The sequence below is a fragment of the Pogona vitticeps genome, chromosome 3 (assembly GCF_051106095.1).
Source record: "Pogona vitticeps strain Pit_001003342236 chromosome 3, PviZW2.1, whole genome shotgun sequence".
Lineage (NCBI taxonomy): Eukaryota > Metazoa > Chordata > Lepidosauria > Squamata > Agamidae > Pogona > Pogona vitticeps.
This window is the reverse complement of record NC_135785.1, coordinates 67991228-68019105: the sequence shown is the minus strand read 5'-3', so window position 1 is coordinate 68019105 and position 27878 is coordinate 67991228. Positions and strand designations below refer to the sequence as shown.

The 27878-nt window shown below is 38.5% G+C and overlaps 1 protein-coding gene across 6 annotated transcripts; it reads left to right on the top strand.

The window, feature by feature from the left end:
* Positions 1–27709, top strand: TIAL1 (TIA1 cytotoxic granule associated RNA binding protein like 1). Of its 6 annotated transcripts, none has more exons than XM_020786497.3 (13): positions 105–228; positions 9072–9139; positions 14968–15064; positions 17870–18019; positions 18236–18290; positions 18795–18882; positions 20820–20895; positions 22545–22653; positions 23684–23779; positions 23863–23947; positions 25255–25378; positions 25572–25711; positions 27315–27709. In XM_020786497.3, the coding sequence occupies exons 3-13, from the start codon at positions 15053–15055 to the stop codon at positions 27430–27432; spliced, it is 1053 nt and encodes a 350-aa protein (XP_020642156.1). In that variant the 5' UTR covers positions 105–228; positions 9072–9139; positions 14968–15052; the 3' UTR covers positions 27433–27709. The 6 variants fall into 6 exon arrangements, with proteins under 6 accessions (XP_020642154.1, XP_020642155.1, XP_020642156.1 ...); XM_072995474.2 differs by having other exon boundaries at positions 106–228; positions 17921–18019; XM_078389622.1 differs by lacking the exon at positions 105–228 and adding an exon at positions 8474–8527.
* Positions 27710–27878: the final 169 nt, after the last annotated feature.

The following is a 27878-nucleotide window of genomic DNA, read 5'->3' as shown; positions in this document are numbered from 1 at the left end:
CGGCAGCGGCCATTTTGTGAATCTCTGGGTTCCCCTCCCCCGTGTCGCTTTGGCTCCTAGTTTTTCCTCTGTTAGGTTTTGTACGGAACGGGGCATTTCGGGCCTCTCCCCGTTTTCCGCCCCGTGTCGGGCCCTCCCTGTACTTTCTCGCTGTGTGCGGTGGCCTGGGTCGGTCTGGGAGCGGCCCTCCTCCACCGCCATGGAAGACGACGGGCAGCCCAAGACACTGTGAGTGGGGTGGGAAGCGGGTGTGCACCTGAGTAAAGAGGGCCGTGACAGGCTGGAGTGGTCACAGGGAAATTCTCGGGGCCGTAACCTGTGAAAAAGAGCGTAGCGACTGAGGGAAGAAGGGGAACGAAAGGAGACTGGGATGGCAGAGTCGTGTTACTGAGGCGGCGAAAGACATACGGAGATGAGGGGTTCAGGTAGTTTTCGGTAACTGGGGGCGGGGGGTGTAATATTCAGGTCAGAATAATGAAAACGACATGGAGAAAAGGAGAGGGAAGTAGAAACGGCAGGCGATTGGGGCAAGAAATACTGTCTCGGAAAACTTGCTTTTTCTCATGTGACTGTGGCACATTGTAGAGTTGGAGGGACCTCAGCTATGGCCTGTTAAGAGTCGTATCTCTGAAGCCTATGGGTCTCCCCCCCCGCCCGCCCCTTATGTAGCTATAAATTGCTCGAGTGCTGGTTTGTCAAAACGTGGGACCATGACCACTTATCTCTGTTAAGTCCCCAAGTTCTTCACTGTAAGCTATTGGGAGCAGACATGATTCAAAACAGAGTACGTCTTCTGTCTCAAGAAGCAAAAATGTGAAATGAGATCCTTCTTATTATAGCCATTGTAATTTGGCAGTGGATAGAGTTTGGCATAGACTGTGACTTTGGAATTTTGTGGGTCCTGTTCTTTCTTCGGTACTGTGTATGTTCCCTTGCAATGGGACTATCTGCAAATATCAGTAAGCTTGGTGAATATGAGAAAATGAGAAGGCCAGAAAAGTGTTATGCCTATGGTATGACTGAGAGGTGCGCTCAGTGTAATAATGAAGGGACACATTGGATGAAATGTGCAATTGAATTCAGAAATCTTCCTCCCATTTATTCTATACATACAAGAAGAGTATCAAATAATATAAAATAAAGTTAGAAGAAAGTGGTGATCAAACAAGGTCATTTGAGAGTGAGACTATCTGGAATTTAAATTCGTCGTTGTTTAGTCGTGTCCGACTCTTTGTGACCCCATGGACCAGAGCACGGCAGGCCCTCCTGCCCTCCACTGCCTCCCGGAGTTATGTCAAATTCATGTTGGTCGCTTCGATGACACTGTCCAACCATCTCGTCCTCTGTCGTCTCCTTCTCCTCTTGCCTTCACACTTTCCCAACATCAGCGTCTTTTCCAGGGAGTCTTCTCTTCTCATGAGATTGCCAAAGTATTGGAGCCTCAGCTTCAGGATCTGTCCTTCCAGTGAGCACTCAGGCTTGATTTCCTTTAGAATGGATAGGTTTGTTCTCCTTGCAGTCCAGGGGACTCTCAAGAGCCTCCTCCAACACTACAATTCAAAAGCATCGATTCTTCGGTGGTCAGCTTTCTTTATGGTCCAGCTCTCACTTCCATACATCACTACAGGGAAAACCATAGCTTTGACTATGCGGACTTTTGTTGGCAAGGTGATGTCTCTGCTTTTTAAGATGCTGTCAAGGTTTGTCATCGCTTTCCTCCCAAGAAGCAGGCGTCTTTTAATTTCATGGCTGCTGTCTCCATCTGCAGTGATCATGGAGCCCAAGAAAGTAAAATCTGTCACTGCCTCCATATCTTCCCCTTCTATTTGCCAGGAGGTGATGGGGCCAGTGGCCATGATCTTAATTTTTTTGATGTTGAGCTTCAGACCATTTTTTGCACTCTCCTCCTTCACCTTCATTACAAGGTTCCTTAATTCCTCCTCACTTTCTGCCATCAGAGTGGTATCATCTGCATATCAGAGGTTGTTGCTATTTCTTCCGACAACCTTAATTCTGGCTTGGGATTCATCCAGTCTGGCCTTTTGCATGATTTATTTTGCATACAAATTAAATAAGCAGGGGGACGATATACAGTTTGTCATACTCCTTTCCCAATTTTGAACCAATCAGTGTTTCCATATCCAGTTCTAACTGTTGCTTCCTATCCCATATATAGGTTTCTCAGGAGGTAGATAAGGTGATCAGGCACTCCCATTTCTTTAGGGACTTGCCATAGTTTGCTGTGGTCCACACAGTCAAAGGCTTTTGCATAGTCAATGAAACAGAAGTAGATGTTTTTATGGAACTCTCTGACTTTCTCTATAATCCACCACATGTTAGCAATTTGGTCTCTAGTTCCTCTGCCCCTTTGGAATCCAGCTTGTACTTCTGGGAGTTCTCGTTCCACATACTGCTGAAGCCTACCTTGGAGGATTTTGAGCATAACCTTGCTAGCATGTGAAATGAGTGCAGTTGTACGGTAGTTGGAACATTCTTTGGTACTGTCCTTCTTTGGGATTGGGATGTAGACTGATCTTTTCCAGTCCTCTGGCCACTGTTGAGTTTTTCAGACTTGCTGGCATATTGACTGTAGCACCTTAACAGCATCATATTTTAAGATTTTAAATAGTTCAACTGGAAAGCCATCACCTCCAGTGGCCTTGTTGTTAGCCAAGCTTTCTAAGGCCCACCTGACTTCACTCACCAGGATGTCTGGCTCAAGGTCAGCAACCACATTATCTGGGTTTTCCGGGATATCCAAATCTTTCTGGTATAATTCCTGTGTGTATTCTTGCCACCTCTTCTTGATGTCTTCATCTTCTGTTAGGTCCCTCCCATTTTTGTCCTTTATTTATGACCATCTTTGCACAAAATGTTCCTCTAATATCTCCAATTTTCCTGAACAGATCTCTGGTCTTTCCTTTTCTGTTATTTTCCTCTATTTCTTTACATTGTTCATTTAAGAAGACCCTCCTGTCTCTCCTTGCTATTCTTTGGAAGTCTGCATTCAATTTTCTGTAACTTTCCCTATCTCCCTTGCATTTTGTTTCCCTTCTCCTCTCTGATATTTCTAAGGCCTCGTTGGACAGCCACTTTGCTTTCTGACATTTCCTTTTCTTTGGGATGGTTTTTGTTGATGTCTCCTGTACAATGTTACGAGCCTTTATCCAAAATTTTTCAGGCACTCTGTCCACCAAATCTAGTTCCTTAAATCTGTTCTTCACTTCCACTGTGTATTCATAAGGGATTTGGTTTAGATTATATCTGACTAGCCCAGTGGTTTTTCCTACTCTCTTCAGTTTAAGCTTTAATTTTGCTATGAGAAGCTGATGATCAGAGCCACAGTCAGCTCCAGGTCTTGTTTTTGCTGACTGTATTGAGCTTCTCCATCTTTGGCTGCAGAGAATATAAGCAATCTGATTTTGGTATTGCCTATCTGGTGATGTCCATGTATAGAGTCGCCTCTTGTGTTGTTGGAAAAGAGTGTTTGTGATGGCCAGCTTGTTCTCTTGACTAAACTCTATTAGCCTTTGCCCTGCTTCGTTTTGAACTCCAACGCCAAACTTCCTTGTTATTCCTTTTATCTCTTGACTTCCTACTTTAGCATTGCAATCCCATAGAATAAGAAGATCTTTCTTTGGTGTCAGTTCTAGAAGGTGTTGTAAATCTTCATAAAATTTGTCAACTTCAGCCTCCTCAGCATTGGTGGTTGGTGCATACACTTGGATTACTGTGACGTTGAAAGGTCTGCCTTGGATTCATATTGAAATCATTCTATCATTTTTGAGATTGTATCTCATTACAGCTTTTCCCACTCTTTTGTTGACTATGAGGGCTACTCCATTCCTTCTACGGGATTCTTGCCCACAATAGTAGATATGATAATCATCTGAATTGAATTTGCCCATTCCTGTCCATTTAAGTTCACTGACGCCCAGGATGTCTTGCCATCTCCTGTTTGACCACATCCATCTTACCAAGGTTCATAGATCTTAGATTCCAGGTTCCTATGCAGTATTTTTCTTTGCAGCATCAGACTTTCCTTTCACTTCCAGGCGCGTCCACAGCTGAGCGTCCTTTTGGCTTTGGCCCAACCACTTCATTAGCTCTGGAGCTACAGTACTTGTACATGTCCTCCGCTTTTCCTCAGTATTATGTCGGATGCCTTCCGACCTGATGGGCCCATCTTCCAGCGTCATATCTTTTAGCCTTTTGTTTCTGTTCATGGGGCATTCTTGGCAAAGATACTGGAGTGCCATTGCCAATTCCTACTCCAGGTGGATTGCGTTTAGTCGGAACTCTCCACTATGACCTGTCCGTCTTGGGTGTCCCTGCATGGCATAGCCCATAGCTTCTCTGAGTTACTCAAGCCCCTTTGCCACGACAAAGCAGCAATTTGTGAAGGGGGAATTTAAATTCAAAGGGTGTTTAATTTGGAGGGTGTGATCATAATACGGTCCCCCAGGCCTAAGGAAGATATAAAATATTTACTCAGTGAAAGGTAAGTTTCTTGCTGCATTCTAGAAATCAAGTGTTCCAAATAGATGTGCACTATACTATTGTAATTATTACTATTTCTCAACTATTGATGCCTGCATTTTAATTTTCATGAAGTAAAATATCAGTTTTCCACAGGCCACACTTCTGATTTTTGACAGAAAAATGTAACAGAGAAGAACCCTGGTAGTGAGGGCTTCTCAGACTATCAATGTGCAAATAAGTCCAGTGTGTTTCTTCGTAATACATGTGTCTTAAGGGATTAAATATTTACTTTATGAGTGTTAGCTTTGAGGTAACAAGCCAAAGTAATTGGTAACTTGTTGGTTGTTTCTGATCATGTTGCAAAAAAGCAAGCACTAAAAACAAGCAAAGTAATAGTAAACATACCTTTATCTTAGTTGAAGATGCAGATGAGGAAAACAGCAGCATGTTATATACATTACACAGTTTCAAAAACTGATGCTCTAATGTGAGAAATACAGCAATTTTTGAAAAATTCCGATACTGTAACTATTTTAATAGGAGTCCTAGCCAATCATTTAGAAATTTTGCCACCAAGCAGGCTTGCACACATCTTCCATGATGGAAATTTCAGGTTAAAGCAGGATATGTAGGAAGTTACAGGTTATAAGAATAGCAATTATGCGAGGAAGAGTGCCCTAAGAAAATGGGTGTATGTTGGCCATTTGTGTTATTTTTGACTCTCTTGACAGTTGTTAGAGAAGCTGGCATCAGAAATTTCTCCGTAATAAAAAAGATATTTCTACTTTTAATTTATAATGAATTTGAAATGCAATTTACTTTATTTTGAAATGGTCACTCAACATCTATGGTTCATTCAGAATATCTTAAGATATTTATCTTCCATCCCCCACTTCCCAAAAGTGAATAAATCACTAAAACAGAATTTCATTGCCAGCCTCATCTCCATTCCAGTTGCATGCCAATTCACCAGTTTAGCCTGGTTACTTTGGATCTTTAGGAAGTAATCTTAACCAACTCAGGGGCTTGAAATTTTGTCTTTTGGGTTAAATCAGTGGTCAGGGAACAGGAGTAAATTACCCCAAATGGGGTAAAAATGAAAATCCTGGGGTAATGAGGACAGTCGTAGCAGGCATTTTATCCCCCAGACATTTTATTTCCGACGATGCTGTGTGTAGACGGGCATTTCATCGCGGGGAGAATGAGCCCCGGCGAGGAACTGCACAGGGCACCTGCCTGCCCTCATCGCCTCCAAAGTGGGGGGGGGCGGCATACCGGGCCAGCTGGACTGTGCTGGGCGGAGCCCTGCCCAGGGCTCTCCTTCCTGCCCACGCCCACCCGCAGAGTGGTCTGGCAAGGAGGCCCCCTTCTTGCCCTGCCTCACCTGAGCTCATGGCTGGTGGACCTGCTGGTCCTGCGGCACCCGCCTCCACTTGTCAAGGACGTGCTTTCCCAGTGGTGTGGTGGCTCCAGATTAGCTGCCCATGTGGCGGCAGCAGGTCCCAGGTGAGCGCAGAGGCGGGGGGGTTGGCTGCGGACGACGAGAGCCAAGGGGGTAATGTATATACATATGCAGTATAAATTTTTTGAGAGATAAAAGGTAAAAAAAGTTCCCTGACCACTGGGTTAAGTGGAAGAGAGGTGACAGGACTAGGAATGGAGATGGGGTTTGGAATGTAGATAAGCAGACTAATGTATCAAACTCAAGTATAAAGCATAACTTCTGCAAACTACCTATTTGTAGCTTTTATTATTTCCCAAAGTTGCAATCATATGCATGCATATTTGGAGTAGTTCCCCTGAAAGGACTTCTGCGTAAACTATGCCAACATGTCACATTATTAGGGATCTGGCTTACATACTCTTGTTTCTGGCACCTGCTGCAGATCTGTAAGTGTGTGTCTTAAATGCAGGTTGGTTCTGTGTTTCCTGCATGTCTGCTTAGTTTTCTTTATCAGAACACTGCCATAGTTTTGCATTTTTTGCTTTATAAAGGAAACAACACAGCATTGTGTTAGCTTTTTGACTTCTGTTTTACATTCCAGTCTTCAGCTTAAATGAGAGACAGGTGGTTTCATCAGCCATTGTACTGTTTCTTTCACTATCATAACATCAGTTAGTCCAACTTTTCAAACAGTGGAAGTAAAACATGCTTGAAGGATAATATTGTGGTATGAAATATTGAATGTGCATGCTGTGCTCAGATGTATTTTTCTGTAAAGTTAGTATCTCTGTGATGCAAGAGGAGGTTTCTTAAGAAATAAAATGCATTCTGAATTCTTCTGTATCCGAACATTGAACTACACTTTGTCTCATGCATCTTGTCCTGAAAACATTCATTGATATACTCTGAAGTATTTGTAACTCTTTACAAAAATGAAGAAGTCAAATAATCCTTGTACTTGAAGACTTTGGACCAGTGTACTCATTATCTTTTTGAATGTTATATCACATCATGTGATATTGAACTCATATGGTAGAATACCATTCCCTAAGTAGCCTTCTTTTCAATGTTTTGCTAGTTACCCTGTTTTCCTGAAAATAAGACCTAACTTGAAAATAAGCCCTAGTATGATTTTTCAGGATGCTCGTAATATAAACTCTACCCCAGAATAAGCCCCAGTTAAGTGAAACCCTGCCCTCCACCATTCTGCAGCAACCAGAAGAAGATGAAATGACGGTATTTGAATAAATGTAGATTGTTGTACATGGAAAAAAACATCCCTTGAAAATAAGCCCTAATGCGTTTTTTTTGGGGGGGGGGAGCAAAAATTAATATAAGACCCTGTCTTATTTGGGGGGAAACACGGTAGTAGATATTTTTATTGTGACAGTCCATTTCCTACTATTTTATTTAAATTTTATTTATGGTCTTGATTTCTTTATTTATTGAATATGGGATTTGATATTACATTGGAATTTTACATTGTTCTAAACTGCTCTGAAGGGCGTACAGGACATTAATTTCTATGTAAATATGCACAGATCCAATTATAATGTGTCCCCTGCCAAAAGAAAAGTGACCAGACAGTATAAGCCGAGCTTAATGGTGTATAGCTAAGGGCATGATATGAGTCCTTTTCTTGCCATATGTTGAGACATTTCCTTAATCATTCTGTCTTTTCATACTTATCTACCTTTTTGTTGAGAAAAAGCAGAAAGCTGCAGCAAAAACTGAGCAAGTTTATTATGTCATCAACTATTAATTTCCTTTGCAGTCCTTGTAATAGGATCACTGCTCTCTGCCCGCTAGAGGAAGATTTCTGTTGGATTTACATTGCCAAGAATCAGAGCTGGAAAAATATCAAGCATCTGGTTGTGTGGGTGCCAACAACAGTTATGCCCGTTCATCTGAGTTTGAAATATTTTGTTTTCCCTTGCAAAAGTTGATAAAGATACAACATTGCCATAACATTTATTTAGAGGCAACATGGTTCTTATATTACTAGACTTTATAACACTTGAATGACCAGAGGTAACGTATTCAATTCCATGTTATTTGGGATACTTCTTTATTACACTTCTAGTATATTTACTAGATAGTTATTTGCCACAAGTGGAGCACAGGAGTCCAGGAACTCTTGTCAAAGAAACAGGAAATACTTAGATAAAGCAAATAAAAATTAAATAAAGGTTTCTAGTTTGAGAGTTCTTCACCACATGACATCAAACGTTGCAGAAGATATATTAGGGCCCCTGGGTCGTATAGTTAGTGAAATAATGATAAAGGAGGATCTGATGAAATGAATTTTTTGGTTTCCTAAACATAGGAAAGGCTGACCCTGTCTTTGCTGTCCTTCTGCAAGCAAGCAGATACCTTTCTCTTCAGGCAGGCTTGCTTTTAGTAACAGGCTGTCTAAGAAGTTTTTGAAAAGACTGTTTCAATTTTTGTTCTTTTTAATGTGTTTCTAATATTGCTTTTCTCTGTAGATTTAATACACTATTGTTTAATTCTTTTTAATACTTTAATAATTTATTATTTTTAGATTTTATACTGTTCATAATACTGTAAGCCACGTTTGATCCTTTTAAGGAGAAAAGCGGGGTAAGAATATTTTAAATAAATAATAAAATTTTCGACTGAATTTGAATACTTCTAATTTCCTGTTGAGAAAATGCTGTAAACTGTCAGTGAAAACTATTGATTTTTGAAGTTACATGTTTTTAGACTTTTTACTTTTTTTCATTTGTTATTTTTTAACAACCTTTTGTGCATTGTGTTTTGTGTAGACAAATAGTATGTTGAAGGAAATAAAAATTCCATCCTGTTTGTAATTTTGTCAGCTTTTGACATCACTAGTACACAAAATTACAGTAATCACATCAGATATGAAGAGGTATTTGGGTCCAACACTCCTGCAGTGTTTGCTTGTGATCTTATGATAATGAGTTTCCCAGTACTGTAGGACTTATTTCTGGATGCAATAAGTGTGCATAGGATTGACCCCTTAACTAAACATAGAGGCAGAATTATTTTAACTTCTATTTTATAGAGCCTGAATAAATGCTTATTTCCTGATGTGCAGAACAGTACCTAGTATTGGAACCTATATATGTCAGAATATAAACTACTTCTGTTATCTATCTAGGTTTCTATACTATGCCTGTCAGTGCAACATAAGTGATGTCTCATGAATTAGGGAGACAGCCTATAGAGGTATAGTATATGCCTTTATTTCATTTATTTATCATTTTACCAATTATATGTTCTTAAGAAATGGCTTGCAAAATCATAGCATTTTGTACAGATATTTAGTTTGCTGTAAATATTTGGTTGTTGTCTTCCTTCAGATTAAGGTAATTCATTTATTTAGAATAAATATTTTCCAAGTGGTAAAATGTGCTATTTTTAAAAAAGAAAAAAGAGACCCAAATCTTGTGCTTCTATAGGCTGGCTTCATGTTCCTAATTATTTTCTTCAGTTGAAATGAATTAATTCAAAAACAGCTAATATGTGATTTCAGGTACAACTTGCATATTTTTTTTGTACTGAATATTGTTGATTTACCATTGGTTTTCTAGGTAACTCACATTTTCATTTAAGAGATTTTTAGGCTTTGTTCTCCAGTGTCTCAAAGGAGTTATGTAAACGCTAATTAATGTTAAATGATCAAATCATTTCAGATATTTTCAGTACTCTTTCAACAAGCCTGCAGAGTTAAGATAGTGCTCATCTGCTATCGTCTTTTTACAACTAGTGCTGTAGTGAATTGACTGAACTGACCAAGATCATTTTTGTTAAATTCAGTAATAAATAATTTCAGTCAGAATAGTCAAGTATGTCAAGCATACCTTATCACTCAACATCTGATGGCATTCTAACCCTCAAACATTAGGTCTGCACATTGAGTCCAGACCTTCAAATACAGTGGTGCCTCGCTTAACAAGGATAATCCGTTCCAGCGAAATCCTCGTTAAGCGAAATAAAAAATCCAATTGAAACGCATTGAAAACCCGTTCAATGCGTTCTAGTGGACTGAAAAACTCACCGTCCAGCGAAGATCCTTTACAGGTGGCCATTTTCGGTGCCTGTAAAGCAAGGAATCCATCAAAAAACACAACGGGGAGCCATTTTGAAACCACCAATCAGCTGTTTTAAAAATGTTGTAATGCGAAGAATCAGTTCCCAAAGCAGGGAACTGATCATCGCAAAGCGGATTTTGCCTTTTAAAATCATTTTGCGATCGCAACAGTCATAGGATAGCGGTTTTGTCGTTTAACGAGGCAATCGTTAAGTGAGGCACCACTGTGTCAGCCTATCTTTCCTCTTATAAAAATTTTTGACCTTGAACACTGAGATTGAAGAAGAATTCAGTATATCATGATGTGCCTAGTTCTTTGTTTATATTGTTCTTGATAAAAGCTGGAATTTTATTAATTGTATGAATTCTTGCTTGGATCACATTGAGAGTTGATGTGTACATCTGGCAGGGCCTAGGATGCCCCCTTCAGAAGATGAGTTACCCGTATTTTTCGCTCCATAAGACGCACCTTTCCATAAGACGCACCAATTTTTTAGGAGAAGAAAACAGGAAAATATAATCTGTTTTCTTCGCTCCATAAGACGCACAGACTTTCCACCCCCCTGTTTTGTGGGGAAAAAGTGCTTCTTATGGTGCGAAAAATACGGTATCTTTCCTACAGTGAACCTAACATCTGTAGGACATAAGTATTTTCCCCCAAAGATTCTGTCTGCATGATCCACACTTACCAGAGAATGAGTTTATGGCCAATAGGCAATTCAGTTTTCTCTCAGAATCTCACTGCTATTGGGATGCTGAAGTACTTCCTTACCATCCTTAGGACACCCTGTGTTTTGTTTTGGGAAGTCCACAATAATTGCATTTCTGTGAAACTGACTTGTGATGACATAGTGTTTGTCTAGTTCTAAGATTAACAGTTTGTGGAATACACAATATTTTGTTGTTGTTTAGTCGTTAATTCATGTCCAACTCTTCCTGACTTCATGGACCAGAGCACGCCAGGCCCTCCTGTCTTCCACTGCCTCCTGGAGTTGGGTTAAATTCATGTTGGTCGCTTCGATGACACTGTCCAACCATCTCGTCCTTTGTCGTCCCCTTCTCCTCTTGCCTTCACACTTTCCCAACATCAGGGTCTTTTCCAGGGAGTCTTCCCTTCTCATGAGATGGCCAAAGTATTGGAGCCTCAACTTCAGGATCTGTCCTTCCAATGATACACAATATTATTAAAGTGAAATAGGATCCTAAATGTGCCACTGGACACAGTTACAATCCATACTGAATAATTGTACCATTAACTGAAATTCAGCAACTGAAATTCTCATCTTGTGTTGAACCAGCTCCCTTGTTTTCAGCCCAGCTCCCTGTTTTCATGCTGACTTTGAAGCTTTAATCAGAATACAGATTAAGCTCTGCCCTTCTAGATCCTGTACAGTGTATGGCTGACTACATATTTAAAGCTGACTGGTTCTTTTTTCAGCTAATGTCTTTTTTTTTTAATATGGCATCTGTACCCATGCAGAGGCCAGTCTGGACATTTAATGGATCCTAGATTTGTAAAAGAATAGGGTTTTTTTTTTACAGTGTTCCCTTCTTGGACTAGGCTGGGTATCTGATCAATCAAACGAGATGACTGACTAATCAGGAAAGTGTGGTCAGACATTTTTACAGTATTATTAACAAGTTGTAAATTAAGAAGTAACAAGTTCTCTCCAGTTCATTTTTCAGCTGTATGTTTTCATTCTGGTTTGTGCTGATAGTTGTAACTACAGTATTTAATAACCAGGCTATACTGAAACTACCTGTTAAAGTGAGAATCTTGTGAAAAATTTATTAACAAAAGGAAAAAAAATAATTCAGTTATTTTTATTAGTCTGAAGTTATTATAAACTTAATAAAGCAAGTTATCTTTACATAGTATGCTGCTGTTCTTCCATATATTCTAAGAAAATGTAGAATAAACAGGATCAAAATTCAGGAGACAAGGACCAGCTAGAATGTTTGCAGTATCTAAATGATAATATTGAACATGGTGAGCTAGAGTGAAAAAAATTACTTGAGATTGTATACAGGGCAGCAAGATATGTACATACGTGAGTGCAGAAAGGACTATATATGTATGAGTCAGTATCTATACGACTCAATGTTGGGATCATTGATGGAAGAATGTTAAAAAGAGATGTTATATGCAAAAACATTTGCTGTTTCTTCAGTATTCTTTCAGTTTCGAAGTGCTAACATCAGAACATGATGAGCCAGGTTGACCAGATACTTGAGAGCAGCATACGTGCATGCATGTGTGCAAATAGAAAGAAAATATTATGTCTGCATGAGTCAGGTTGGAGAACAGATGTTAAATGCAGAAATATTGATGTTTCATGAAACATGAGAAAAGCTTAAGAAAAATTATCGCAGTGCAGTTGAGCTAAATTAATTGACTCCTTGCAATAATTATCAAATGACTAGCAGTGCTGGCCTGTTGCAACAAAAGAAACAAGATTTTTTGGTACTCTTTGAAGACTAAATATTATGGCTTGACAGTTCATGGGCTGCAGTCTGCATTGTTTGCTAAAGTGGATGCTAGTCCACAAAAAGTGTGCTACAATAAATTTGTTCATCTTCAAGGTGCTATAAGAATTTTTTGCATTAGTCAGTTTTAAGTTAAAGATTACAGTTTTTCTGGCATATTGTAATGGCCATGCACTTTCCAAAAATCTATGTTCTATGAAATTTTGGTGGCTAATAATAATCTATTATCATTGGGTACTTGTGATATTGAAAGATTTATGTTTATCAAAGAGTTTAATCTTCTTTTGACATTTGAGCCAGCAAGAACTTCAGATATTGAGCTGTAGTCACTTGTTGCAAACATAAGTCTAGAGATCTTTGAAAAACAGTTCAGAGCAGAAGAATGAGCTCTTTTTCCATTTCTTCAGTGACATTTTCATTACTGTTTAACTTAAGACAGGGATGGGAAAATTTCGTTCATTTTTTCAGTGGAAAAACAAAGGAATGCAATAGGGTTGGAGAACACAAAAACAGTCTGGGACAAGAACATATGATCCCAAGATAGCAGTTTATCCACCAGTGGTCTGCATATTGCATTTCTGGGCTCTGATATTACCGTACTTTATCTAGTATACATCAGGATGGATTTGATTTAAATCATGTTTAAAGAAAAACTTGGATTTTTAAAATTTAAATCATGATTTAAATCAATTTGATTCTTAAAAATCATTGATTTTTATCCACCCTAATAGAGATATGGTTTCTTCTTATCTCTGTAGACTTCAGAGACTACAATAAATAAGTTGAAAATGAACTAGCTTCTTAGAGTCTAGTTGTTTGAAATCAGCATAATTATGATATATTAAGATTACAGTTACAACTTCTCGAACTGCTATGTCAAAAATGTTTGATACTGTAAAATTCTGAAGTAAACAATTATTTTCAAAACCTTGCATTTTTATTTCACTAAAATGAACTTTTAAAATACTTTCCACAATACAGAAAGACAAAAGTTTGTGATTAGCTGGTGAGGTAATTGTTGTTCACATGTCTCTATGTGACCATGTTGCATCATAATGCTTCTGGAATGCCACTGAAATTTCAGAAATCCTTCATAATATTTCCTAAAGATACCTGTAATGCATAATGATTAGCATTTCTGATTATCAGAACAAACTTACACATGTTTATTCAAAATTAAGTTCGACTGGCTGAAATCTTGTTAGCATACCTATTCCTGCAGAATGGTGATGTCACCAACTGGGGGAGATTTTTCAATAAAGAAGCAATTGTCCCTTCTCTTCTCCAGCTTTTCTGATTTCAAGTACTTCCTGTCCTTGTGTGGAATCTGAGGAGTGGAGGGGAGGAAGCTTTTTGTTATTGATTATCCCCTATAATCTGGCAGCAGCAATTTTCAAAAATGAAAGACTTCTTTCCCCATCCCGTCCTTCCCACAGCTTCCACATGGTGAAAGGGGTTATTTGCAAGTCAAAACAGCCATGGGAGAAAATGGGAAAGTCTTATCAAAAATCTTCCCTGATGGTGACATCACACTTCTACAGGCATAGCTGCACTAATAAGATTTCAGCCACTGAGCTTATTGGCTCATAGTTCCATGTGAGAGCCTGGTTTATGAGAGTTCTAAAATGCAGTCTAACTTCAACATATTTTTCTATATTTCTATACATTTGATGATGGTGTGAGCAGGAAGTGGTTTTTAATGCATTATGCATTTTTCTGATGCTTCCACCTTGGAAGGTTCCCTCACACTTCAGCAGAGTTCTCTCTTTAAATTTCTCTGGGTCTAGTCCAATATTATCAACACTGGTTGGTGGTGGTTCTCCAGGGTTGCAGGAAAGATGTTTTCCTTGCCTTGGCTAGAAATGCCAAGGGCTTTTCTGCACAAAGAGCTAAACCAGGGACCCTTTCTGCATGCAAAGTCTGTTGCTGTACCACTGAGCTACATTCCATTCCATTCTAGAATTTGATTCTTGCAACAGTTTGTAAAATAAAAGAAATTATACCTGTGTGCATTGACTCCAAGTAAAAATTCTGTTCATGTGTATTCACACTGTTCATCTATTGCTGTTGACTTTGGATTTAAGAGGGTAGTTTTTTGGATTCTGTGATGTCATCTTCTGAAAAGGAAATTCAAGAAGATATGGGTTGTGCACATATATATCTCTGAATTGTTTCCTAACCTTTTGACATAGACTGGGCAAACAGAAGTATTTATTTGAGCACCTTGTGTACTTTGGATAACCAACCTTATATGCTTTGGATTACTAACCACATGATATTTTTCAATGAAAAATACATAGATATTTCTTTCAAGTAAAAATGCTGTGGACTAGTTCTGGTGTTTGAGATTCATTTGTAGGTGGCATATCTGTACAGTGTATAAAACAGATAGCCTATGTCTTTATAAATCATATAGAACATCATGGGCAAGAAAGGAATACTTGGATTAATATTATCTTTTCTTTTGTCTGTCTAGCTATGTAGGAAATCTTTCCAGAGATGTGACTGAAGTACTTATACTTCAGTTATTCAGTCAAATTGGACCCTGCAAAAGCTGTAAAATGATAACAGAGGTAAGATGCTCTATTGGTCTAGTTTATCTCAAAGTTTAATAATAAAATTTGGCTAATAATTGATCATGCTCTCTAAAGTGTCTCTACTATGAATGTAATATTTATAGTGTGACCTTATACTTGCCTGTTCAGCAGTAAGCCCTGTTGAATTCAGTGGGACTTATTCCTAGGTGTGTTTATAAATAGCTAGAGTAGTGTCCACCTCTTTGCAACCCTTCTTAGATCTAAAAGGAGCCTTTGACTCTATTGACAGAGGCATCCTGTGGTTAAAGCTCTCTAGGCTGGGTATTGATAGAAGGCTCCTCTTTATGATCCAAAAACTTCATGCGGACTCTGCCTGTCGTATAAAAATCTCAATGCAGGGGGCTCTCTCCAGTCAGAGGAGTGAGCAAAGCTGTGTATCTTGACAGAGCAACCCCATGAGCAACATGGGGATTCTGCTTTAATTTACTGTGGAGCAGAATTTTTTTTCTGAGCCTTACATCTGCAGGAGATAGATACCTTAAGCAATGTGCAGTTATTTTCTGGTGTCTGTAATATTGTTATCAGTGGCAAAGGATGAGATCATCCTCAATTTTCTATTGTTTATTTTTCTTCTAGCAGACAAATTTCACTGGCTTCATCTTTAAGTTTTATATTTCTGGTACCATGTTCCAATAATTGCTCAGCTCTGCAGTACAATGTGACGCCAGTTTGCATAGTGATTACCCTTTTGGGAGAATTCTAAGTTTGTATTTTGACATTTTTGACACTACAAATATAGCGGTGTTTCCAAACTTGGGGGTTGTGACCCCAAAGTGTTTTCTGGGGGGTTGTAGCCCTTGTCAGATAATTTCTTCCTTGACCTTTTGGAGTGGGATATTAAAATTAGCATGTTTGTGTATATAAGAGAAGCAGGCCTTTGAAGAGGAGAAAGAAGCTTCTTTCTGAGAAGGGATGATGGACTTTTTTTACCAAAAAGAAGAAGAAAAAGAAGAAATGCTAGCATGAAGATATAAATTCTGCTGCTTCCATATGAAGGGGATTTTAACTATGGTTCATCACTTCTGGAGAGGATAAAGAAGGGGAGGGGAAAAAAAGAAAAGAAAAGAAAAACAAATGCCCAGGAGGGGAACATAGAAACAGCCAGTGCAAGGAAAGCTTCATTTCCATTTCTGAGGGAGATCCTCTCTGCATTAAGGTTTTGCCCCCTCCCTGGGTGTCACAATGTCCTTTCATTCCCTGGCCCATCATTGAAGTCCTTTGCCTTCTCTTTTCCCTACATTTGACCTCCCCAGCCTGTTCCCTCCCCAGTTTTGAAGTGCTGGCAGTGGAGTTGGCTGGAGAGGTAGGAGGGCAAGCAGCAGCATTGACAGTGTTGCCATGTTATGGAATGATGGTGATGACCTATTTATGCAAACATGATAGGGGAGGTCCCAGGTTACTTGGCTATTTTAAAAGGGGGTCGCAACTTGAAAAAGGTTGGGAACCACTGAAATACACGGAAAGATCTATTTCAAAATGTGTCTTTATGCCTATTAAGAATTGTTACTTCAAACAAAGTCCTAAGAAACCTGAGGAAGCCTATGAACCAAACGTGGGGGGATAGAAAGCTTTAAATTAGTGTAAATTAAGTATTTTCTGTTCCCAATCTGAGATGTGCTGGGCACAAAGTTATGAAACGGGGTTTTGCCCAATATTTGCTAAGTGCTTTGGCTTACCTGCTTTCCTTCCACTTGCTGATTATTCAGTATATTTCAGGAATTAATATTTGTTTTGTGCAGTGACATTGCTATAAGGATATTGCTAGGATATTCAGAGTTCATTAGAAATTTTTATATAAAAATCCTGCTGTGTGTTTAGGAATGTTGATTGGGGAATAGCAGTCTTATGATCATGGGAATGTTTCTGTACATTGTGAACAATTGAAAAGATGTGGATATGCACCTGATTTCCTTTTACTTAGTTGTGGCCACAGAGGTGAAGATAGTCTATAATGATGTTTTTTTCTATGCTTTAGTAACATTAATCAGGGATTGTTGCTGTTTCTATCTTAGCAGAGCTAGTAGCATTCTTTTAGCATATGAAACATGACTATAGATTATAGTATTTCATAGTACCAAATCAAGTAGGAGATAATGTGGGCAAATACATGAACGAGTTGGAGATTTTTCTGTAAGAACTTCATGTTCTAGCCCAGATGATGCTTTTTTAAATGGGTGCTTTGTAAAACATTGAAAGCAGTGTTCTATTAATATTAGAAACCTGGGCTCTACCAATGATAACTGCTTGGGACTGAATATCTATGTAGGATATTGATACCGTTATATGGAGTAAAAACTTAGAATATAAAAGCTACGTATACATAAGCCAGTGTACTAATGGTAGTCTTTTAGGATAGGTTTTTGTGCACAGGACAGTTTTGAGACCTTTCCTAAGTATGCAGTAGCGTTTTGAAAACTTCAGTTTCCAACATCCTATATACACAAGAGTCCTTATGTTTGTTTACTTTGAATAAAAGACCAGTAATGTTGGTTTTGAAACATCAGTGACTTTAGGATTTCAGTCTTCTCCCAGGAGGTGATCAGTGATGCCTTTGTGTTGTTTATTTGAAAGAGAGATCCAGATTCTCAGCATTGAACCTGCAGTCCATTGATACATGTTGACCTCTCGACTGGAGCCATAATTGCCATTTTGTGAATGTAATTCATTAAAGAATCAGTGTGACAGAATGAAGAACAATTCTTAGGGCTGTTTTATACTCATTTATAGCAATAGTTTATTTTCTAGCTTTAAGTAATATATTTTCCTGGATTTTCTTCTCAGCAACCCGATAGCAGAAGGGTCAACTCTTCTGTTGGATTTTCTGTTTTGCAGCATACAAGCAATGACCCTTATTGCTTTGTGGAATTTTATGAACACAGGGATGCAGCTGCTGCGCTAGCTGCTATGAATGGGAGAAAAATTTTGGGAAAGGTACGTTGCATAAAAAAAGAGACATGTAGCAAATGAAATGAATAGGTTAATTATGCTTGATGTCAAAAATGTATAACCATGTTCATTATTAGAAGTTCCTTGAAAACTGATGTTTCTATAAAGAATGAAGAGCATTTTAGTTGACATTTGAGCCTATCTTGGTTGATGTGTGGTTTCTAAAATTATGTTAGTATTGATTTAGTTTCTTAATTTCAGGAAGTAAAGGTTAACTGGGCAACAACACCAAGTAGCCAGAAAAAAGATACATCAAGTAAGTAATGCTAATGATCTGAAATAATTCTACTAGAATTACAACAGGGAAATTGAGTTCAGATACTTATACTTTATCATGTTTTATGTTCACTTGTATACAATAGTAAACGGTTGATTTTGTTTTCCTTTTTAAAGATTGGTTTATTCTCAGAGTAGTCAGTTTGGCTGGAGAGGTCTAATTACTGATTAAATGCAACCATGCATGTAAACACAAGATGATTTGAATCTCACTCATACATTTACTCAGTGTAAGAAAACTAAATTATTGGGGAACAGCAATATATGCATTTGTTGCATTCATTTTTGCCAATGAATTGCACTTGGAGCAATGATATTGCTAAATCATACAAAACAATTAAGTATAATTAAAGCATTAAAACAGATAAAAGCATTGTTTAACAACACCATCTAATCAGCCAAAGCCTATTGAAGCAGAAATCCATCTTAAATGCTAAATGCCAGTGTGATTTTTATAACAAATAGATAATGCTTTCCCCTCCAGATCATTTCCATGTATTTGTGGGAGATTTAAGTCCAGAAATAACAACAGAGGACATCAAGTCAGCATTTGCTCCTTTTGGTAAAATATCGTAAGTGTCATACTTTTTACCTTAAATCTTTAATACAGAAAAAGCCCTAATGGAATACTGTTTTTCAGTTAATGTCATTCATTTTGCTTAGGTTGTTTTTTAAAGTTTTCCTAATGATGAGCAGTGGGTGATGTGGTATGGTTTGTGGGCTTGTATCTTAATATCTCATGCAAACATGAACAAGGTCTTTGGTCTGTGGAAAGCTGTGTGCTTTTAATGCTTGGTGTGGGTTTGGGGATTTGTATTGCAGATGAACAAGAAAACTGCTGGTTTAGACTTGTATAGAAATGTGTTAGAAGCATTAAGGTATGCATCTGATGACTAGGTAGCGTTGGACTGCAGGCAAATCATATAGGCCAAAATCTGATTACTAGTTCCAACTAGAGGAGAGCCATTGAATAGACTGTTGAATGGAGGGTCAATATTTATGTGAAGGTGTTCCCCTCTATTTGAGACTACCTTTAGGTTTTTGTTTGTAATACAGTTTAGCAAGCTACAAAGTCTTATGTGCATGCATTCTTTTGAAAAGTAGTGACATTATATGTAGGGCTTCTGAATCTGGAGATTAAAACTGACACCTTTCTGGTAAGCTTTTAAATAAAAGTATTTGTAGTTTTGCACCAATCGTACCAATCCAAAAATACCTTTTCTTTGTAAACCAAAACTTGAAAATAGATTTCCAAATATCCATAGCTTTTCAGCTTCACATTTTAAACATTACAAATGTTCCTGTTAAGTGCTGTGCCATGTCTGTCTCTTTTGTTGGATAAACTAGCTTCTTCAAAGATTTTGTCCTATTGTTTTCTCTTAACACAGAAACAAAACCTGAACATTTTGTGTTACTTTTCAGGAGTATATTTATGCTAAAAACATCTTTTCTCTATACACTGTACATATTTTCAAATGAAACATAAATCTTATTTTGTCTATTTAGTTTACTTTGCTTTTTATCTCAGTGTGGTAAGTAATACTGTTTGCAAACCAATATAAGAAGGTTTAATACAGGTTGCTATTTCTCAGTCTTTATTTATACATGAGACCTGCAGTTTTTCTAAAGTCCAAGTCACAATTAAAAGTAATAGCATTCTGATTATTTTGCAGAATTGCTCATAAGAATGGACAGGATCTTGAAGCTAACTGCAAGGAACTGTGCACACTGGAACTCAGTTGTAGATTTTTTTCTCATTTCTATTTATTCTTATTATACATTATTTATATATACATATCTTAGTATTTACATTTTAACATTTTATATTCAGTGCAGTTCTATATTTCCAATCATTTTAACTTACTCACTAAAATTTATGTGTAAAATTTGTTGTTTTCGTACTGGTGTGCTTAGCATTGTTGTTAGTTTTATTCTCCTTTCTTAAATTTCTGAAAATGTCAATTTTTCAAAATTTACAGCTGCCCAAACTCCAAAATGATGGTAGAGAATTGACCAAGAAAAATAAAGAAATCTGTTAACAGGCCATGTATGCCTTTTAATTCCTATTTTTTTCCTCTTTTTCAATTTTTTAATATTTCATATTTTATATCACTAGGTAGAGGGCATTTATTTAGAGAATGCATGGTAAAATAGTTAGAAATGTTACAGTAATTTATAGAACAGTGAACCTTTGTGGACCCTAGCCAGTAGAATATTAGAAAAGGAAACATTGTTCCTTTTTAAAGTTTCAGATCTGAACATTTTAGTTATAGAAAGTGCAGGTTATATGGATAGGTTGCATGTTTATTACATGTTTTTTTTATCCTACTGCTTTTTTTCTGGCAGGCAAAGAAGCATTAGGGAGAGTTTAGGAATAGCTATAGTTACAGGAGATACTGAGATAATAATAGGAAAAATTATGCTCACAATACAGTGTGTGTGGTTCCTTTTAGTTTTAGTTTTGGAAATCTTTAATGTTTTCCTCATATAACTGTGCTTGTCTTCCCAGGGATGCACGGGTAGTTAAAGATATGGCAACAGGAAAATCAAAAGGATATGGCTTTGTATCGTTTTATAATAAACTGGTAAGTAATCACAAGCTAACATTATGTATGCAGGGTTATTGAATAAAATGAATATAATCAATTACAAATATACTCACGAACATAAATCCATTTATTATACATTCCCTTTCATTGGTCATTAGTTATTGAAATTCATGAAGGGCAAAATTCCATATTCTTTTAGAGGCATGGTTTAGGCATACTGTGCAGTGTTACAGCTCTTGATATGAAAACTATATCATTTCCAAACTTATAGTAGTCCAAATATCATGGCAACATTGTTAACAGAGCAACAATGTGAATGGAAAACTCTTCTTCTATGAGGGAGTAGGTTCCCTGATACTCACTGATCCTTTTTACTGAATCCCACATGTTGCATCTTAGGCTATCCTTTTAGTGGTGACTTCCCAGGAAACCTAGAGGATGGCAATATGTGTTAAAACACAAGAAAACCCCATTCCATGACGAGCCAGAGTCTTCATAGTTTAAATATCTGTCCGCAACATGAAAATTCTGCCTACTGAGGAAGGACTAGTAATTTGTATATTCAGTCAGTGACAGGTGCAAGCTTCTCCCCATGGGAATTAGCTGTCTAGGATTTACAAAATCACCAGCATATCCCCATGGCAAGGTTTTCTCTTTGATTTGAGCATCTTGAGCTCCTATATAGATTCCTTTACAAAATACTGTATCTTTGGGCTTTTCATTTTGTGTTAAAGACTTAATTCACCAGTCTTCAAAGCAGTATTTTTAATTATTCAATTTGGAATTTGAAACAATAATTGAGACAGATGGTTGTTGTGGGTTTTTTGGGCTTCTTGGCCGTGTTCTGAAGGTAGTTTTTCCTAACGTTTCACCAGTCTCTGTGGCCGGCACAGTTTGCTGTCCTCTGAAGATGCCGGCCACAGAGACTGGAAAAACCACCTTCAGAACACGGCCAAGAAGCCCGAAAAACCCACAACAACCATTAGATCTTGGCCGTGAAAGCCTTTGTGAATACATTAAATTGAGACAGAATTTATAATAAAAGATTTAATGACTGGAACAAGTAAACAACTTAAAAACAAAATAAGCAATGATAGAGTGTATCATTGAAGAAGCCTTGGTCCCTGCTTTGAAAGAAGTGTGGGGTAAAACTTCATTAAATAAATACTTATTGTTCTTTCTCCCTTGTATGTGCAGCACATTTTAGGGTGGATTTGATTTAAATCAGATTGATTTAAATCATTATTTAAATCACAATATAATTTTAATTGGATTTTTGATGAATTATGCAATGATTTTAATCAATTGAATTTAAAACTATCATTGATTTTTTTCCACCCTGCCTCCTATGTGTGCATATTTTCATCAATAATGCATGTCCAGATAGAAATGTGCATAAGTGTGTAAACTAAGATGTGATTTAGGGCCCATTGATGGTGCTTAGAGAGTTCTTGGGGCTTCTTACTGTTGCGTCCTTTCCTAAGCATTCTTTGCTTCTAGGAAATGTTGTCCATTGTGCAGTTTGATAATGGATCATCTTGGAAACCCTAAGTGATTACAAGTCAGAAAGTAAAACTGGATATGCAGGAAAAAGACATAGATATTAAATATTCATTTTCAATGTTTTTCAGTAAAAAGATGGTATTTTCTGTATGTATTGAAAACTAAAACTGTTTTTCAATCAGGATGCAGAGAATGCAATTGTGCATATGGGAGGCCAATGGTTAGGAGGTCGTCAGATCAGAACTAATTGGGCTACACGAAAGCCACCTGCCCCTAAAAGTACACAAGAAAGTAAGTAAATTGGTGGGTGTTGGCCTGAATAGCATTACTGTGCTGCTTTTATTTCTCACCTTGAGTCTGAACGTAATGTCAGATGTACGCTCAATAAATAGCACTTCTCATAACTTCAAAAATACAGTTTTGATAGTTTTAGTTGACATATTGGTTGAAATTCTCTCGTGCAGGGCAACCTCCAGGGCAACATACAGAAGAGTTGCCGGGTCCCCTTTCCAGCAAGCACCTAGACTAGAACTCAGCCTGTATTAGGTTATAAAGCCTTCCAGTCCAGCCTTTCTCTAATTTAGGTGTGTGACAGACAAAACTCTTAGAATGGAAAATTCTGAGATTTAGGTGTGTGACAGACAAAACTCTTAACATGGGGAATTCGGAGATTTGAAGTCCAAAACAATCAAAGGGCACATGCCAAGTGTGTAACTTAAATTACCTGGGAGTAAAGACCTGCATAGTTCCACAGGACTAACTTTACATTACACCAACTTCAACAGGATTTCAATGTGTATATCATACTAATATTTAAGTGAGAGCTTTTTTTTTCTTTAGGAATAAGGGAGGAGAGTTGACCTTTGGGGCATATTTAACTGCCTGATTGATAGCAATTGTAGCTTCATGGTGATTTAAAAAATTCATACTATGTTGCCCATTTATTTTACTAACAACCCACACTTCGTGGCTCTCTATTGATCATATTTCATATACCAACTAAAGTAAGTTACATTGACTATAATGTAAATTCATAGGCGGAGCTAGACTCCCTATAGTATATTCAAAGAAATTGGACTTTTATGAGCTACAGTGTTATTTCTTAGTTGGCTCAGATTCTGATTACTCTGTTCTCCCCCTCCCCCCCCCCCCGATTTTGAAACAGTTCTCTATAGCAAATTTTCAAACAAATAAATGTTGGTATTCTAAAATGGTCTTATCCCCATATTGGCATTTGTGATGGTTTACACTAGAATGTTAACACTTTGCTGGGGAACGGGGAGCCTGAAAAATAGTTTTTTTAAAGTGTTTCATCTTGCAGACAGCACGAAACAGCTGAGGTTTGAAGATGTAGTAAATCAATCAAGTCCCAAAAACTGTACAGTCTATTGTGGTGGAATTGCATCTGGATTAACAGGTAGAACTTATGTTTATTCTTGTAACATACTTACTGAACCTTTTGAGCACAAATATGACTAACCAAAAATGTTGCATTTTTAGATCAGTTGATGAGACAGACGTTTTCCCCTTTTGGACAAATTTTGGAAACCAGAGCATTTCCAGGAAAAGGCTATTCATTTGTGAGGTACAATTAATATTAATTTTTTATATTTTAATGTAGTAAAATATTTACATAATAAAATGTGGAAAACACTGTATAAAACCTGTTCTGCTTACCAGGCTGATATCTTGCTGCTTAGCATAGCAGTTTGCAGTTTTCCTACTAAATCCGTCAGGATTTGATGGGGCAACTCCTCAACAAGATCCATTGATTTAAATAGGCTTACTATAGTTGTGAATTCCTACACAAAACTCAATCAAAACTAAAGTAAGTCCATTTGAATCAATAGAATTTAGGATGGAGTTTACACACTAAATCCCCACTGATTCATTAGGCCACCTCTACTGTGACACTATGCTAAGCAACAGGATTTCAGCCAATTTATCTTTAAAAGAAGAAGCAGATATATATCGTATTTTTCACTCTATAAGACACACTTTTTCTCCCCCAAAAAGTGGGGTAGAAAGCCTGTGCGTCTTATGGAGCGAAGGTGGTGATTTAAGCCTCCCAAGGGTCTGAGTGAGTCTTCCAGGACCCTTCCGTCACTTCCCCCACCCCCCACGGGGCTGGCGCGGGCGAAATGGAAAGCTTCCAGGACCTTTTCTGAGCCTGGAAAGGCTCAGAAAAGGTCCTGGAAGCTGACTATTTCGCCCGCGCCGGCCAGGTGGGGGGTGAGGGGAGCGTTGGAAGGGGTCCGAGTGAGCCTTCTAGGACCCTTCTGATGCCCTCCACCCCCAACAGGGCTGGCGCGGGCGAAATCGGGAGCTTCCAGGACCTTTTCTGAGCCTGGAAAAGCTCAGAAAAGGTCCTGGAAGCTGCCTATTTCACCCGCGCCGGCCAGGGGGGGGGGGAGTGTCGGAAGGGTCCGAGTGAGCCTTCCAGGACCCTTCCGACGCTCCCCCCAGCCCCCACAGGGCTGGCGCGGGAGAAATCGGGAGCTTCCAGGACCTTTTCTGAGCCTGGAAAAGCTCAGAAAAGGTCCTGGAAGCTGCCTATTTTGCCCGCGCTGGCCAGGTGGGGGGGGAGCGTTGGAAGGGTCCAAGTGAGCCTTCCAGGACCCTTCCAATGCACCCCCCCACCCCTCACGGGGCCAGTGGAGGCGAAACCGGGAGCTTCGAGGACCTTTTCTGAGCCTGGAAAGGCTCAGAAAAGGTCCTGGAATCTGCCTATTTCGCCCGCGCTGGCCCCATGGGGGGGTGGGGGGAGCGTCGGAAGGGTCCGAGTGAGGGTCCGATCAACTGACGGACAAGGCACAGACTCTCTTGTGGGTATAGTGAAGAGGACCCTGAACTGTACATATGCTGGTAACATCTCTCTTCATGTTTTGTTAGGTTTGCAACGCATGAAAGTGCAGCGCATGCTATTGTTTCCGTCAACGGTACTACAATTGAAGGACATGTTGTAAAATGCTATTGGGGAAAAGAGTCTCCAGATCTGACTAAAAACTTCCAGCAGGTAATTGGGGTGTTAGTATTATAATGTAGTATGGCCTCTGCATATATTTGTCCTAGTGGATGAGACCATTATGTGAGACCTTGATGGAAATATGTTTTTTTCATTCTTTTCTCTTGTCTAGTAAGCAGCAATTAATCAATGCTCAGCATGTTCATTATTATCTAAAATGTGACCTCTTTTTTTAAATCCCCAGGTAGATTACAGTCAGTGGGGACAGTGGAGCCAAGTGTATGGGAGTCCTCAGCAGTATGGGCAATATATGACCAATGGATGGCAGGTGCCATCTTATGGAATGTATGGGCAAGCATGGAATCAACAGGGATTTGGTGTAGAGTAAGTAGCGCCATTCTCTCATATTCTTGCTTACCTATACTGTTCCTAAGAATGTAAGCTCTGAACATAACCTATGCCATCCTTCTTTTGGTGTTGTTTTTGCTCTTAAGCTGAACAATGTACTAAGGTGCTGGTTGACATTCTTTGTGAATTAGACTGTGGGCTTACACACGCTTCCCCTGCAATTTCACCAAAAAAAACCACACCCCTACATTTCTCAGGCAAATTGCCTTGCTTAAACTATACGTACTTTGCCTCCAGACAGAAGCAGGGTAGAATATAAACCTTTGACTTCCTGCAGCTGCTTTAAATTGGCAATCAACAGTACCAGGTCTAGATGCAGCCATGATTCAAATCATAAGATCATGTTGTATGAATCCATGTCATTTTTAAATATGCAAAGTGTGTGGGAATTTTGAGATGGTTTTCGTAGACTCAAAGTTTAAAGTGATAAAAAAAGACCACCCACACATCAGCTCTTTAAAGGCTAAAGGCTGTCAAAGAACTAGAATTGTTATCAATAAAACAATATTTTTATTATACCATTATTTGTAAACTTTAGAAAGGCATACAGGAAAGATAACATTTTTATCCCATACATGCACAACAGCTTTGAAGTGCATAACAGCGATGGATAGGAATTTACCCACTGCTGAACACTTGTTTCCAATTACTAGTCCCACAAAATGTATGTAGACATGAGTGAAAAGAAAAATATAGGATTTGCTGGATGTTTATAGTGTTATTGAAAGATAATAGGGATAATTCCGTTGCCTAGCAGTTGGTATGTTCCTGTTACATACAATTAGAACTATCACCCTCTATGACTGGATAGCTTAGTGAATTAGGTACTGGCTGCAGAACCAGAGGTTGGAAGTCTAAAATCCCCACTGTGCACTCCAGAAGAGCTCATCCGTATGTCCTTGGGGCAAGGCACATGGTCCTAGGACGCCCCCAGAAGAAAGGAATGATAAGCTACTTCTGAGTACTCTGACTAGGTCAAACTTTACTTTGAAAGCATATCATTTTTATTAAAATATTAGAGGTAGATACCAGTACAGTGGTGCCTCACATTACAGCGTTAATTCGTTCCAGCGAAATCGCTGTAGAACAAAAACATCGTAATGCGAAAATAAAAAGTCAATTGAAACGCATTAAAACCCCTTCAATGCGTTCCAGTGGGCTGAAAACTCACCGTCCAGAGAAGATCCTCCATAGGGCGGCCATTTTCGGTGCCTGTGCAGTGAGGAATCTGTCCCAGAAAACAGCGGGGAGCCATTTTATTTACCTGGCGGCCATTTTGAAACCGCCGATCAGCTGTCTGAAAATCGTCGTTTTGCGAAGAATTGGTTCCCGAAGCAGGGAACCGATCATCACAACGTGAAAAACCCCTATTCAGACCATTGTTTTGTGATCGCAAAAGCAATCGCAAAAACGTCGTAATGTGATTTCGTCGTAATGCAGGGCAATCGTAAAGCGGGGCATGACTGTATCTACAAATTGTAGGGAGAACATGTTTCTGTCAGAACATGTCTGGTTGCTTAATTGCCCAATAAATGATACATTGCTTTTCTTCTTTTGTTTTTTTTTTCTTAAACTGAAGTCAAGCACCATCAGCAGCCTGGATGAGTGGATTTGGGGCTCAGCCTGCCCAGGGACAAGCGGCTCCTGTAATACCTAATCAGGCTGGATATGGTATGGCAAGTTACCAAACACAGTGAGCTGGGACTCTGTTTAGAAGTGTGATTTCAAGATAGATTTCAATTTCCAGTGGTTGTTCTGAAGACTGGAATATAGACATTGGGGACTGGGTGGGAAGAATATTTATTTTGAAAATTGAAAAGTGTTTGGAACCTTTAGCACAGCATTTGCTTTGGTGAAGGACACAAAATGTCTTCTAGTTACGCCTTTTTAAGTTTGTGTTCATGATGGAGATGAACATGTTTTGTTTATGTACAAAATTGAAAATAAAGTCAATAAAGACAATTCTGACTTAAATTTTGGTATGTTAGGAAAAAATAACCATCTGATTCTTAGATTAACATTGGGTTGTTGTCTTTCTTTCTTTCTTTCTTTCTTTCTTTCTTTCTTTCTTTCTTTCTTTCTTTCTTACAATTTTTTGGGTTTTTTGTTTTGTTTTTTGTCTCCAGTGTTTTACATCACAGAT

Excerpts from the sequence above, each read along its gene's own strand:
- TIAL1 (XM_020786495.3), top strand. The coding sequence starts at position 200 with ATGGAAGACGACGGGCAGCCCAAGACACT. Across the intron at positions 229-14,967 it reads GACGGGCAGCCCAAGACACT|CTATGTAGGAAATCTTTCCA; the intron begins GTGAGTGGGGTG and ends TTGTCTGTCTAG. Across the intron at positions 15,065-17,869 it reads GCTGTAAAATGATAACAGAG|CAACCCGATAGCAGAAGGGT; the intron begins GTAAGATGCTCT and ends TTTTCTTCTCAG.